Source organism: Pseudorasbora parva, chromosome 25 (genome assembly GCF_024679245.1).
Source record: "Pseudorasbora parva isolate DD20220531a chromosome 25, ASM2467924v1, whole genome shotgun sequence".
NCBI classification, from domain to species: domain Eukaryota; kingdom Metazoa; phylum Chordata; class Actinopteri; order Cypriniformes; family Gobionidae; genus Pseudorasbora; species Pseudorasbora parva.
The window spans coordinates 29926377-29943157 of NC_090196.1; the positions used below are offsets into that span (position 1 = coordinate 29926377).

The 16781-nt window shown below is 39.1% G+C and overlaps 1 protein-coding gene across 5 annotated transcripts in view; it reads left to right on the forward strand.

Moving 5' to 3' along the window:
* The window catches only part of syt7a (synaptotagmin VIIa), a 196151-nt gene that overhangs the window by 143683 nt on the left and 35687 nt on the right, over window positions 1-16781 (forward strand). Inside the window, exon 2 of one of the 5 annotated variants that reach the window (XM_067435829.1) lies at window positions 6126-6494. The exons of 2 other annotated variants lie outside the window; for them this stretch is intronic. In XM_067435829.1, the coding sequence (XP_067291930.1) occupies window positions 6126-6494 (369 nt within the window). Of the gene's footprint in view, window positions 1-4669; window positions 6495-16781 lie in introns of those variants that run through there. 2 more of the 5 variants (XM_067435828.1, XM_067435827.1) reach the window with 2 other exon arrangements.

Sequence of the window (16781 nt, forward strand, 5' to 3'; positions counted from 1 at the left end):
AAAGAGCCAAACCTCACAAACCAGGAGCTGCTACAACACTCCTGACACACACACACACACACACACACACACACAGGGGGCTCAATTTAAGTTTTCTTCACACCCTCAGCTAACACCTCCTCTCCTCCAGCGCCTCACATATTCTCTCTCTGTCTCACATCTCTCTTCTCACACTCCATCCATACCACCAGTCCTCGTTCTTCTCTCGTTCTCTCTCTCAACACGCCCTCCGTTTTTCTCCGTCAGTAATTGGATTCTATTTTCAGGCCGCTATATGTGTCTGTCTCTTGTGTTGTGTCTCACATCCTCTTTTCCCTGTCTCTCTCTTCCTCTGTATCCCTCTTTCTTGTCCACATCTTGTTCTCCGCTACGTCTTGCTTTGCCCCCTGGTGTTTGTCCTGCAACTACCTGATACCCTTTACTAGCTTAACCTGTTGAGTCGGTCACAACATGAAATCAAATTGTTTTATTTTGTTTATTTGCTCAAGATAAGGATTTATTAAGTCCACGTCGTGCAAACAAGACACACTGCTCCTAACCACCGGTCGAGACTCGAGAGCTGTCGCTGTAACCACACAAGTTTGCGACGCTGTTTGCGAATGTTCGTTGGAACGGTGGTTTCGGGAAACACCGACTCGTTGAACTATATGCTCATAATGACGGAATTTGCGACCATAGTTGGCCAACGATGCTTTTGGGTAACACACCCCAGTATAGCATGTGTGAAGAAATTTTTTTTAAAAATGTTTTTTAAATGTTTTTGCATCTATTTTTATAGTAAATTTCACATGGAATTAAGTAAAGTCTACTTAACTAAGACCTCCACTTTGCGTCGGGGTCCTGATCACTCTGAAGGGGTTTATTCTGCGATAACAACCGGCTGGGTGTACATTATCCCGCTTATTACACGGCTACTAGTCTCAAATAAATTAGACACAAAATATTGTCTTGAGATTAAATATTTTATTAGCTCTTACGCAAAGAAAAACAGTTCCAACCTGCTTTAAGCCTTTATCTATTGCTGCTAAATGTTGAAAATGAATGCTGAAAGGGTTAGTTCACCCAAAAATGAAACCAAGCCCATGATGAAATTGAACTTGTGGTTACTTTGGTTCTTTTGGTCCGGACCAAAAAACAAAAACAAACATAATAGTCCTGGTCCGCTTAGCGTTCACACTGGCATTTTTAACAGCGAACCTAAAGTTACCGAACCAAAGGCACAGGGAGACGCTCACAACCTGATTGGTCGGCTTAAATGACGTCTGAGCTGCTTACCGAACATTCAAAACAATGCTGTGTGCTGTGATTAAACGCCATCATTTTATGCGTGTACATATGGCATTATTTTTATCTGCTGAGAACTCATGAAGAGCTCATAAAATGTTCAAAACATTCAAAACAGCAGCAGGATTTCCTCCGTTGTGCAGAAAAGAGACGGTAGTTCTGTCATCTGTACCAACAAATGGGCAACAAGTCCTTTGATGAGAAGAACCAGGTGTGCTTTTTGTGCGTTTTTTCTAGCAAACATTCTTGTCGGACCAAATATTGATGAGGCACTTCCTCGTTGCTCCACGTTTGTCCTCTAACGTTAAAGTTACTCATTTTGGATACACCGATCTTTCCGCGCCCTCAAATCAGCTGACTATGCGTGGCATCTTGTGACATTACGTCCAGTTTTTGGTCCGTTTACATGTCTTTGGTCCGTGATGCGTTCATATATCAATCGGACCGCACCAGAGTTCGTTTGGAAGCGGACCGAGACCCATCTTTTTAGCGGTCTCGGTCCGCTTGTTTGGTGCGCACCAGGGTTCGGATGGCAGCGTTCACATATGTTCAAATGAACCGCACTAAACGAGCAACCGCACCAGGGTTCGTTTTAATCCAACCAAACATGACAAGTGTGAACGCACCCTAAAAAGTCCAGGCTAACGTTAATCTAAGCAGTAGTTGTAACGTTAGCTGTTTTTGAAGTCCATAAAAAATACAGCTGTCCGTCAAATAACGTGCTCCACACGACTCCGATGGGTTAATAGAGCCTTCTGATTCGAATCGATGCGTTTGTGTAAGAATAATATCCATATTTAAAACTTTATAAAGGAAACCCGCCTTGAGGTCTTCCATTGTAGCCACGGCTGTTTAAGCCACAAGATGGCGCCAGCGTTAAGCATAGAAGTAGTACCGGTCAAGATAACTCGCAGTACCCGGATGAGCGGGTGTTATCTGGGAATAACATACTGCTGGAATGCGGGATTGACCAATCAGAATCAAGTATTTCACAGAGCCGTGTAATAAGTATAATTAACAAAGAACATAAGTATCGTAACTAAGTCCAGTTAAAGTTTGAGTAATTTCTACACTGTACAAAATGATTTTTAGTTTAACTCTCTAACAAATGTTTTTTTGTGTGTCTTTTTTTAAATAGAAATCTTACTTCATCTGACTGGTACGAAACTTGGTAAAGGTTTTGGCACTTGCCTTGTGAACACACAACAAAATCACAGACATGATTGTAAAGGTTAAATGGTCCTAAAACAAATGGTGTCCACTTGTATAATTGTTCACGGTCAAAAATGAGCGCATTGAGAATGAATGGGAAGTGAAATTCATCTAGTGGAAGCATTTGGTACTGCACACAAACTAAATCTGACAGCGCACCTAAAATTTGGAACACAACTTGTTTATATTTATGGATTTAATTTTCTCAGTTTAAGAGTAAAATATATATTTTCAAAAATTATATTTTTCATATTTCAATGTAAAATTCGGTAACTCTTTGTAAGTTCACTTTTTTTCACTTTAATAATTTGCCACGTATCATCATCAAGTCTGTGCTCTAAAGCATTCAAGATTTACGCCTGTTTGTGTTATGTTCAAAAATCTAATACATGGATCATAACTACAGCATAATTATAAATGCCAAAATATCCCCTGAAAAAATACCAAGTATTAAATAAAAAACATTATCGAACTAAAATATGGTACATTAATTTCATTGAAATGAATTGAAGCTGCCACGCGGAGACCACTAGAGGGTTAACCAAAAAAAAAAAAAAAGAAGTAATTTCGTTTATACAGTCACAGGTTTGTGCATCAATTTCACACCTAACATGCATCCAGCTCTTCATTATGATGCAGAAGGATTAAAAAGGTCTCCTGTGGTTGCTGGGAAATGAAAAGTGAGAAATCCTCGAATGCATCTGTATTTGTAACCAAAATCACTTGCGTGTCACATTGTATTTGGAGGCAGTATCTCCTGTTTCACATGAAAATATGTCACATTACAGTAAAATGGGATGTGAATGCCTTTCATGGTGACTTCAGTATATCAAGATGGTTTTCCTCCACTGGAGCACGTTTCTGTTATGTCCCATAAACTCCAAATCACTCTGAAACATTATATTTAATGTTTTTTTGTGTGAAAAATGTTCACTGACATACACTTTCAGAGAAAAATGTGCAAAATTGTATCTTGAGGGGCACAGGAGCTTGATATGTGTCACTCATCTCCCCCTAGAAGATGCAAATTAGTATCTTAGAATAGTAATATGTACCCTAAAGATACTACTCTCCCAGTAAGCAATAGCCGTCATTTCACCGCCTCGGTTAACTTTAGACCCACTTCTAGCCAAAATAACCTTGAATTTGGTTGCATGTCGTTTTTGCCAAAATAACTTGCGTGATATATGATATTCCAGAGGCAACAGTGATTACAAGGTGTTTGGTGTCATTTCTTTGAGACATGGCCGTATCCACCATAGATATTGAGAGGGGCAAATCCCCCTGAATAATTAGAAATCCCCCCCCCCCATATTTGATATCCTTGATGCTGCTCTGCTGTACTCCATTACACACCGCTCTGTTTGTTGCTATGACAACAGTAAAATGTTTAATTTTTTAGGTTGGTCTGCCTCATTCGTCTAACAGCGCTCGTCACTGTCAGAAGGAGTGAGATGGCCAATCAAGTCAAAGTAGGCGGGGCTTATGGTTAATGCGGATCCCAATGCGACACTTTAGTTATAGTGCGTCGCAAGATGTAAGTATCTAAACATTTAATATTTGCCTGTTTTACGATAAAAACATTCAGCGATCGACAGTAAAATAAAGTGATGTGAACTACTTGATCTTTTTAATGAAATTTCACCATTTTGAGTTGAAAATCTAACATTTTTTATGTAAATCATAACTGAATTTGAAGTGACGAGACGTTTTGCATTTTTACATATTAGGCAGACGAAAGATAAGAGTGAACGTGCATATTTAAAAATATATATATTATATATTTTAATACTACAGTACTACAGTGTGGGTATTACAGTAATGTTAATAATCACAATTATGAACGTGATTTCTGCCCGAGTCCTATTTTCCACCGGCTGTGAGGTGAAGACCACATGTCCCAAGATGCTGCGCTCAAACTTGACGTCATCAAACTACGCATTTGTTTTAAACTGGCGCCCTCCAGTGGACGGAAAAGTTGCATAGTGCACCTTTAATTCCCCTTTAATAATTTATATAAACCAACAAGACCAATACCCTCTCCCTCCCCAAGCAAAAAAAAAAAGCAAAAACAAATTCCTTTGGTCCCCCCCAATGTCTAACAGCCTTGCTTCGACATCCTCATGTTCTGGATGACTAGTCTATTATTGGGCTATGGATATACGTCTATTACATTTTCACTGACAGCCCAAATTTTTGCCTAGATGTCAGGGGCTGTGTTTGAACGGCTATTAGACATATTTTAAATGCAAAACTGCTTACTGGGATGAACGTTTTAGGGCCAAAAAATGCCCCTTTAAGGCAGGGGTGTTCAAACCTTCTTCTGGAGGGCCACATCCTGCAGAGTTTAGCTCCAGCTAACCATAGTGTGCTTTTATTTTATAGGGGGTTCAGGTGTGCTTAATCGGGGCTGGAGCTGAACTTTGCAGGACAGTGAGCAGGAGGACAGCCCTGCTTTAAGGGTACTGCCCCAGTGACGAGCTGCTGTACCCTAAAGGTAAACTTCAGCTGAGATTAGACGAGCTGAAATGAGCAAGAATAGCCAGGACATGTTTACATGAGTGCAGCTGAGGTGAAACTCACTGCGAAGTTTCTGAGGTGAATTTGACACAGTTTTTAGATCAAAGTAAAACAGGGCTAATGAGAGAAAGAAAGGGACGTAATTGCGAAGGGAGGGGAGGAGAGGAAAAGAGAATGACGGATGAACTAGCGTAGTTGGTTGGCTGCTGAAGAAACTCAGGGGGCCGTGGTGTTACTTAAAACGAGTGTCGCTAGAAACGGTGGGCAAAGTTAAGAGAAGAAAGGGAGGAGAGGCGTGTGTGAGGAGTAGAGATGGGAGGGTCTCAGCAGACCAAAAAACAGTCTCCAGCAAGAACCGGCGGCAGCCGACTGACGCCACACACACCGCGGCATACACACGCGCACGGCCGTTCGGGCCAGACCCGACACACACCGCGATCCAGTCAGCCACGCACGGGAGCGGCACGCAAGCAGGCCGTGCAGACGCATCCGCACACACACACACACACGCGCCGCTCATCGTCGGCTCATGGCAGTCTCGCTCGGGCCGGAAACGGACACGCACACACACACACACACCCACTGGCTCACGCAGACCAGGGCGGCTGCGGTCTCTTCTGCTACCTGTGTTACAGTGGATACTGCCTATGTCTGATGCTTCTCTCCTTCTTTCTCCTTCTCCTCATATCCCCACCTACATCTCGCTCTCCTCCTCCTCCTTCTTCCTCTCCTCTTCCCTCTTCTCCATCTGACGACTCTTTCTTGTCATCCTCTCTGGCCATTCCATTCTGCCCCCATCCTTCCCTGAACCTCTCGTCCTCCTCCATGTCTCCATTCTCATCTCTTCTTTCCTCGACCAACTCCCTGACTCTCCTTCACCCTGACTCCGAACTTGTTCCCTTGAACCTGTCGTCTCCTCTTCGTCCATGCCCCTCTGCGTCTTCTGATCCTCCTCCAACCCCTTCCGAATCCTCCTCGGATCCTTCTCCTCGACCCCGTCCTTTTGTTCTTGTCCCACCTTCTCTCCTCCTCCTTCCTCGTCCCTCCCTCTGTCGCTCCCGCCCTTCCTCGTCTCGCTCCTTGCCCTCCCTCCTGCTCTGCCCACACAGTTTGTCCGACCACACCCTCTCCTCGACCGAGACTTTGGACCAAATTCCGTCGATGGGGGCGTTGCCTCGACCCCGCACGTTGTTGCGTCAGCAGAGCCTCCAACAACCCTTGATCCAGGCTCCGGCCCCAAATTTGGCCAGCAGGCCGCCCATCTCCCAGAGTTTGGGTCAGCTTCACACCCAGCCAGGGGGCGATGGAGCGGGGCCTGGAGGAGGGGGCGGAGCCGGCTCGAGGAACCCCAGGGGTGGCCCGGCAGGGAGCGGAGCATCCCGCTATAGGTCAGGAGGTGCCTCCCGTGGGAACCCTGGCAGCGTGGATCACATGATGGGCCAGATGAAGAAAAGAGGCCTGGACGTTAAATCCTTCCTGTAAGTCACTTCCTGTGTGGGTCTGTCCTGTGCATGACTTTTTCTCCCATATTTGGATGTTTTCCTAACTTGATCAGTCTTGTCAATGTAATTGTTTATCCATAGCTCACCCAAAAATGTATGTCATGTCATTCCAAACCTGTATGACTTTCTTTCTTCAGTAGAACAGTAAAAGAGAAGTTTTGTGGAATGATCATGCTGCTTACAACATGGATACACACTCTAAAAAATGCTGGGTTAAAAACAACCCAAGTTGGGTTGAAAATGGACTAACCCAGCAATTGGGTTGTTGTAACCCAACGGTTGAGTTGTTTTAACCCCGCATTTGGGTTAAATGTTGCTTACAGGGTTAGTTCACCCAAAAATGAAATGTATGTCATTAACTCCTCACCCTAATGTCGTTCCACACCCGTAAGACCTCCGTTCATCTTTACACACAGTTTAAGATATTTTAGATTTAGTCTGAGAGTGTATCAAAGCGTATGCACACTATACTGTCCATGTCCAGAAAGGGGGTTAGTTAGAATCTCTTAAAGCATCAAAAATACATTTTGGTCCAAAAATAACAAAAACTACGACTTTATTCAGCATTGTCTTCTCTTCCGGGTTTGTTTTCAAACCTCACATAAAGATTCAAACGGTTATGAATCAGCGTATTGATTCATGATTCGGATCGCCAATGTCACGTGATTTCAGCAGTTTGACACGCGATCCGAATCATGAATCAATGCGCTGATTCATAACCGTTTGAATCTTTATGTGAAGTTTGAACACAAACGCAGAAGAGAAGACAATGCTGAATAAAGTCGTAGTTTTTGTTATTTTTGGACCCAAATGTATTTTGGATGCTTCAAGAGACTCTAATTAACCCACTGATGTCTCATATGGACTACTGTGATGTTTTTATTCCCTTTCTGGACATGGACAGTATAGTGTGCATACACTTGCATACGCTCTCAGACTAAATCTAAAATATCTTAAACTGTGTGTGAAGATGAACGGAGGTCTTAAGGGTGTGAAACGACATTAGGGGGAGGAGTTAATGACATCAGTTTCATTTTTGGGTGAACTAACCCTTTAAGTTATTTGCTAGGAATTTTCACCACAACTCAAATTTTTATTTGCGTTCTTGAATATTCAAATATGGCATCACACAATTAGCCGTGTGTGTGTGTGTGTGTGTGTGTGTGTGTGTGTGTGTGTGTGTGTGTGTGTGTGTGTGTGTGTGTGTGTGTGTGTGTGTGTGTGTGTGTGTAAGTCAAAAGTCATGTAATGTAGAGGGTTTGGAAAAGGCCTGGAAACCCACCCTGAAAAAAAACCACTGCGATCAATGAGACCCTATTCTGTCCATAGAATCACCAAGCGTCGGATACGACTAGAATGGTAATATAGATTGATATTCTAATATACTACGGAAAGTCTCATAGATTTCATATCAATACTTGAGGACTTACACACACTTTGCTAATTTGCCATGTCTAATCCACGTAACCTGCATGTCTTTGGACTGTGATGGGGAAACCGGAACACCTTGAATTTGTGTCTGTTTCTTGTGGAAATACATCATGTGAGTAAGAGTAAAGTTAGAATGTAATGGACTGCTTTTCTCCCATCATTATTCATTTTCACTGTAAGGAAAAGAGCAGCATCATCCTCAAAAAAAATGTTTATTCCATGAAGTAAATGAAGTCATGCATTTTTGGGTGAACCATGTTTAAAGTGCCACAAAATCAGTATAACATTTGAGACATATCTCAGACTATACTGGGTTAGTCCCCTTTCTCTGAGATGCTTTATTAATACTTGACCTGTTTTAGTGTGTGATAATAATACTAATAATAGAGCTCTTAAAACAGTGTGAATGTCCAAGAGTTCAGCAGAAAATGATCATTGCGTGCCTCTTCTCGTCTCTTTCCTGCACCTCTGTCTCTCTTTCTCTTCACCTGTCTGTCTCCAGACGCTGTTAGACAGTTGTTCATTCTGTCACAATATATTTCAGCCCCGCAGCAGGATATTACCCCTCCCTCAGCGCTCTGCACTGATCTGCTGTTTTGTGACGTTCTGTTTTATATGGCTGAATATTGCCTTGTGTGCGGTCTGCCTCAGCTGGTTTAAATATATCCCATTTTAGGACCTCAGGGGACCGCTGGAGATATGGTACCAAGACTAATATTATGTATGTATGTCAGCACATGTATATGTGTTTGGGCATGTGTGTGAGTGTGTTAATGAATGTTTAATGGCCTTTCTTTTGTGTTTAAAGGGACAGTTTACCCTAAAAATGTAAATTCTGTCATTATTTATTTTTTACTTTTCCCTTCCAAACCATTTGACTTTCTTCTTTCAAAGCACCTTCACTATCTTGAAAAGTTAATCTAAGTCATATATTCTTATATACAAGTAAGATTTACTGATATTTTCTGAATCCACTGATCTTCCCTTCTGTAACATAGTTCTGAAATGTTGAGTTTTCAAACTAACCCATGGCAATTTTGGTTGCAAAACATGGATAAATCAATTCTGAGATGGTACAGATGTCTCAAAGTATCTTGACTAGGTCGAGCGATGGTGGATTTTACAGATAATGAAAGCTAGGTTGGACCGAGTTCCTGACACTTTCACTGCTGTCTGTGAGTTAATCGGATCAGCTGCCCCGCCCTTTTCTTGAAAGGGGGCCGAGACCAGCAGCTCATTTGCATTTAAAGGGACACACACAAATTTTTTTTGCTCACCCTCAAAAAGTGACAATTTTAACATGTTAAAAAAATGATCTGTGGGGTATTAGACTCCTCAAGGCGTCAGTTTTTATTTGGCCTCCATAGGCCGCTCTCATACTGTTTGATGATGCCGTATTTTTTGATTGTTCCATCGGTAATCTAGCCTGACAAGCCAGACCCACATCAAGATGTTTGGTCTGGAAACTCACCATTGACGGCTCAATCCGAGGGGCGGGATAAACGGTTGTCTTTCAGACTCCCTCTGCACGCGATAGGATAGCGCTACAACCAACCAGAGCGACGAAGGTGAAGCAGAGCTCGCTGACAGATTAAACATTTGCCGTATCCGGTCGGCTAAACTCCGAACACATCTTCCCTTTTTAAGAATGACTTCAGTGCCGTTCTTTGTTCTTTTCTCAGAGAAAAGCTTAACTCCAAGTCTTCCAGAATCACAGTCAAAGCTGATTTGAAAGACCGCCGCCGTTCGCCAGTTTCTGTGTTTACTAGAAGCACGCAAACGCAACTCGGCCGTCGTCATTTTGGCCCCGCCCGCCGACTCTATACACGATGTGATTGGCCCGTCCAGAGTGAGGGGAATACAGCTCAGAAGGGTATTGAGAGTTCCTAGACGATACTCGCGGGCAGATTAAATTTGCTGCCGCTAGGGTGCGTCTAGATTTCTAGGCTATCGGTAATCGGCAAAACCGATAAATTGGTTGACCTCTAATCTTGGCATCCCACAGTTTTTAAATTGTGCATATTTAAATGACATTTGAAAGCTGCGCCAGGGTAAAACACAACTTAAATTTCTGTCTTTTTCTTACATAACACTATACTGTATGGTGTTGCATCTAAAGATTTGAAATATTGTGCATGACTACTTTTATGTGTTTTTTTTTTTGTGTAGCTTTAGAGTTCAGTTTATAACTTCGTATTATGGAAAAGAAGCACCATGATTTTAAAGCAAGAAAGAAAGTCATATGGAGTTTGGAACAAAATGAGGATGAGTAAATGATGGCAAAATATTCATTTTTGGGTGAACCATCCCTTTAATATCCCTCATGTTCACTCTTTTGTTTTCAAACGGGGTTGTTTATTCATGAGGAAAGTCTGAAACATAATGCCCTAGAATAGCTGTGACTTATTGAGTGCAGATGGACAGCAGACTATCAGCTGACCGCAGCACATTACGCCGGCTGGACAGGGGCTACAGGTCTTCAATAGACGCTCAGGCTGGTTTAACGCCGTCTCTGTAAATCTCTCGGCTGCCACTGCGTGACCTGTGAAGGAAGGGAGGGCAGGTCTCAGCTTAAATGACAAACAATTAACGCGACTGAACATCATCTAATTTCCCAAGATTATCCACACGTGAACACACAGCAAATCGGTGTGATTGATGGATTTCATGGTGCTCAAGTGATGTAACATGGCTGATTTTGTAAGCCTGCCTCAGTTGTGTGTAAGCGGCGTTTGGCTCTGTTGTGACGTATTTAATTGAATTATAATGGATGCTTTGCTGAACGGGGTCGGTGTGGGAAAAGGCCTGTAATTTTCACATTTTTACAGCGATTTAGTGATGAATAGCTAGGTGTCTTCACACACTGCTAGGTCAACAGCTTATTATGACAGGTTTGAAATATAATTTCTCCTGAAAGCCCACAATTTTTCATAGACACTTCTTGTATTTATTTGATACATATTCTTCTTTTATTCGTCCTGCTCTTTATCATCTTCTCATTTTTTCTAGAGTTTGAAGGGGTATTTTTGACGTTATTTCAGTTTTAGTTATTGGTAATTAGAATTGGTCAAGTATTGTTCATTTTGTTATGTGCTTTTGGCATTTAAAGATTTATATGCAGCTTATTTCAGTCATTATATTTTATTTTAATCTAGTATTTATATTTTATATTATGTTATATTAATATTATTTCAGCTTTATTTCAATTACTTGGTTTGGTTTTAGTTTTAGTGAACAATAACAACACTTAGAGTAGTGCATCCATAAACATCTGACTGGAAATTAATTAATTAATTTACTGTTACTGTTATGTCAATCCAAACCTGAATAAAAATATTTTTATGCTACTTTATGGACAAAAAGTACTATAAAAGTAGTTCAAACGGAGTTCATGTAACCTCAGAGGACTTGTGATATAGCACACAAGTGGTATGGATCTTTTTTTTTTTTTTTAGCAAAGTTTGTTGTTGCTATTCTTGCATCTTTCCTGCCTTTGGAGACTTTGATTTATGTGATTATATAAGCGCTTTCTAAATTGAGAATCACATTTTTTCAAATAGAGATCTCTAGATTCTCCCTTGATTCTGAACAGACATCTTAACAAAATAACGTGATTTTTAAATTGGTTTAAATGAATGATTCAATGATTCGCTCATAAAGACTTCACTTGTTTCATTACTGGATGAATCAGCGTTTTTGAACAAATATCTTGAATGAATGATTCAATGACTCGCTCATAAAGACTTCACTTGTTTCATTATTGGATGAATCAGTGTTTTTGAACAAATATCTTGAATGAATGATTCAATGACTCGCTCATAAAGACTTCACTTGTTTCATTACTGGATGAATCAGCATTTTTGAACAAATATCTTAAATGAATGATTCAATTACTCGCTCATAAAGACTTGTTTCATTATTGGATGAATCAGCGTTTTTGAACAAATATCTTCAATGAATGATTCAATGATTCGCTCATAAAGACTTCACTTGTTTCATTATTGGATGAATCAGTGTTTTTGAACAAATATCTTGAATGAATGATTCAATGACTCGCTCATAAAGACTTCACTTGTTTCATTACTGGATGAATCAGCATTTTTGAACAAATATCTTAAATGAATGATTCAATGACTCGCTCATAAAGACTTCACATGTTTCATTACTGGATGAATCACTGTTTTTGAACAAATATCTTGAATGAATGATTCAATGACTCGCTCTTAAAGACTTGTTTCATTATTGGATGAATCAGTGTTTTTGAACAAATATCTTGAATGAATGATTCAATGACTCGCTCATAAAGACTTCACATGTTTCATTACTGGATGAATCAGCGTTTTTGAACAAATATCTTGAATGAATGATTCAATGACTCGCTCATAAAGACTTGTTTCATTATTGGATGAATCAGCGTTTTTGAACAAATATCTTCAATGAATGATTCAATGATTCGCTCATAAAGACTTCACTTGTTTCATTATTGGATGAATCAGTGTTTTTGAACAAATATCTTGAATGAATGATTCAATGACTCGCTCATAAAGACTTCACTTGTTTCATTACTGGATGAATCAGCATTTTTGAACAAATATCTTAAATGAATGATTCAATGACTCGCTCATAAAGACTTCACATGTTTCATTACTGGATGAATCACTGTTTTTGAACAAATATCTTGAATGAATGATTCAATGACTCGCTCATAAAGACTTGTTTCATTATTGGATGAATCAGTGTTTTTGAACAAATATCTTGAATGAATGATTCAATGACTCGCTCATAAAGACTTCACATGTTTCATTATTGGATGAATCAGTGTTTTTGAACAAATATCTTGAATGAATGATTTAATGACTCGCTCATAAAGACTTCACTTGTTTCATTATTGGATGAATCACTGTTTTTGAACAAATATCTTGAATGAATAATTCAATGACTCGCTTATAAAGACTTGTTTCATTATTGGATGAATCAGTGTTTTTGAACAAATATCTTGAATGAATGATTCAATGACTCGCTCATAAAGACTTCACATGTTTCATTACTGGATGAATCAGCGTTTTTGAACAAATATCTTGAATGAATGATTCAATGACTCGCTCATAAAGACTTGTTTCATTATTGGATGAATCAGCGTTTTTGAACAAATATCTTCAATGAATGATTCAATGATTCGCTCATAAAGACTTCACTTGTTTCATTACTGGATGAATCAGCGTTTTTGAACAAATATCTTGAATGAATGATTCAATGACTCGCTCATAAAGACTTGTTTCATTATTGGATGAATCAGCGTTTTTGAACAAATATCTTCAATGAATGATTCAATGATTCGCTCATAAAGACTTCACTTGTTTCATTATTGGATGAATCAGTGTTTTTGAACAAATATCTTGAATGAATGATTCAATGACTCGCTCATAAAGACTTCACTTGTTTCATTACTGGATGAATCAGCATTTTTGAACAAATATCTTAAATGAATGATTCAATGACTCGCTCATAAAGACTTCACATGTTTCATTACTGGATGAATCACTGTTTTTGAACAAATATCTTGAATGAATGATTCAATGACTCGCTCATAAAGACTTGTTTCATTATTGGATGAATCAGTGTTTTTGAACAAATATCTTGAATGAATGATTCAATGACTCGTTCATAAAGACTTGTTTCATTATTGGATGAATCAGTGTTTTTGAACAAATATCTTGAATGAATGATTCAATGACTCGCTCATAAAGACTTCACTTGTTTCATTACTGGATGAATCAGCATTTTTGAACAAATATCTTAAATGAATGATTCAATGACTCGCTCATAAAGACTTCACATGTTTCATTACTGGATGAATCACTGTTTTTGAACAAATATCTTGAATGAATGATTCAATGACTCGCTCATAAAGACTTGTTTCATTATTGGATGAATCAGTGTTTTTGAACAAATATCTTTAATGAATGATTCAATGACTCGCTCATAAAGACTTCACATGTTTCATTACTGGATGAATCAGCGTTTTTGAACAAATATCTTGAATGAATGATTCAATGACTCGCTCATAAAGACTTGTTTCATTATTGGATGAATCAGCGTTTTTGAAACAAATATCTTGAATGAATGATTCAATGACTCGCTCATAAAGACTTCACATGTTTCATTATTGGATGAATCAGCGTTTTTGAACAAATATCTTGAATGAATGATTCAATGACTCGCTCATAAAGACTTGTTTCATTATTGGATGAATCAGCGTTTTTGAACAAATATCTTCAATGAATGATTCAATGATTCGCTCATAAAGACTTCACTTGTTTCATTATTGGATGAATCAGTGTTTTTGAACAAATATCTTGAATGAATGATTCAATGACTAGCTCATAAAGACTTCACTTGTTTCATTACTGGATGAATCAGCATTTTTGAACAAATATCTTAAATGAATGATTCAATGACTCGCTCATAAAGACTTCACATGTTTCATTACTGGATGAATCACTGTTTTTGAACAAATATCTTGAATGAATGATTCAATGACTCGCTCATAAAGACTTGTTTCATTATTGGATGAATCAGTGTTTTTGAACAAATATCTTGAATGAATGATTCAATGACTCGTTCATAAAGACTTGTTTCATTATTGGATGAATCAGTGTTTTTGAACAAATATCTTGAATGAATGATTCAATGACTCGCTCATAAAGACTTCACATGTTTCATTATTGGATGAATCAGTGTTTTTGAACAAATATCTTGAATTAATGATTTAATGACTCGCTCATAAAGACTTCACATGTTTCATTATTGGATAAATCAGCGTTTTTGAACAAATATCTTGAATGAATGATTTAATGACTCACTCATAAAGACTTCACTTGTTTCATTACTGGATGAATCAGTGTTGTTGAATGAATCTCTTGAATGAAAATGTAAAGCGGTTTCAAAGCGGCGTATGGTTTTTAGGTTTAATAGACACAGGTAAAAAGATTAATCGTGCAGCTCATTGACTTAGCGTAAGTGGGTGAGTAAATGCTTTTTGGGTGAACTATTATATAAAATCTGTACATTTGGTTAAACGTGTTTGTTTCCACAGTTAGTTCTGTGTGCGTTTGATGGTCTTTGTGAGGTTGAGTTTAAAGTCTTTACTACAGTTTCACGTTAACCCTGAAGCATTGATTTTCTGTCCTCCGAATCATTACTCTCAAAATGGATTGTTACCCCAGGACAGAGAATGAAAAAAAAAACAGAAAGCAAGTGAGGTGACATGGGTTTTGTCTGAGGTTCGGAATAGCATACTATTGCTGCAGTTTGCTGTGCACAGGATGCATATTTAGTATGCATGATTTTTTTATGCACGCTGTATTCATTACATAAGGGATGGCCTACTACATTTGTCCTTCCATTTCCAGTAACGATAACTGTTAATACAGTACTACAGTATGCATTGATACACGTTTTAATTTAACTATAAATTGCTACATTGTCATCACACGAATGGACATCGCATGTTTAATTGAGATTGGTGTTCAGTGCAGATATCGCTTTGGGTTCAAATATAAGTCATGTTAAATGCATTGCATTGTGGAATACAGTATTTCTTGCAGTTTGCACACTTTACATTTTGCAAATAGTGTAGATCCTCTGGTCATTTCATGCATAGAGATTCACAAACTGTGAACATACTGCAAATAACAGTATGGAAGTATGGCAGTTAGAAAACATCCGTCTTCCGTTTACGCTGGGAGGACTAAATATTTCATCTCCGCCGGTTAAAGGGGGGTGTCATTGACACACATACATGGCCTTGGGTCTGATATAGAGACAGAAAAAGAGCACAAGAATAGGAAGACGAGAGGAAGGGGGAGGTGGGGTGTAATTGAGGGTTGTTGTTGTGTTATCAGTGGTCAGCGACAGTCCTGTTAACATCCCAGAACATTCGCCGCCCGGCTCTCACCGGAAAAAGTGCCTCTTTTTATTGCTTTGACAATAATGATTCCTGTCTGTTGTGTGCGCATGAGTATGTGTCGTACGTGTGCGAGTGTGTAGTCGCACCAGCCAGGAGCTATTTTTTGCAGCCATTAAATTCTGAAAGGCAAAAATAGCCGGAGTGTGCCAAAATGGAGGGAAGCCCAGGAGAATATGAAGGAACGGATGGATTTACAGCAGGAGAGAGAGGGGGGAAATGGAAGATGGGGAAGTGGAGGAGGGGAGGAAAAGTATTAAAACCACTTTAGATACGAGGAGAAGGAAAGGAAGTGAAGAACGAGACATCATAATGTCATATGACGAGGTTTAGTTTTAAAGGAGTAGTTCACTTGAAAAGGAAAATACTGTCACCGTTTACTCGCTTTCATGGCGTTCCAAACCCGTTTCCTGTTTCTTGTTTTTCTGTCAAAACGAACAGAATATTTAAAAAAATGAATGCCATAGGGATGGTTAAATGTTGCTTAATTTTATTCATATATATATTATTAGTACTGGGGAAATTTTTTATTATATATATAAAAACTATACATGAATGTGTATGTATATACATAGTACACACACATATATTATGTAAACACAAACTTTTATTTTGGATGCAATTCATCTCAATTAATCATTTGACAGCCCCAATTTACATACATAACACACACACGCACACACACACACACACATATTGGTCTGTAGCAATTTGCATTTGAAAACCGATTTTTCGTGTGAACTGCTCCTTTAAGATCAGGAGGGACAGACGAAAGCTTTCAAAAGCTGTTTAAGAGGAGTTTAATAGCAGGATATTAGAGAAAGGTCCAGGCTCAGAGACGAGGGGGATTTGTAAGTAGAGAGAAA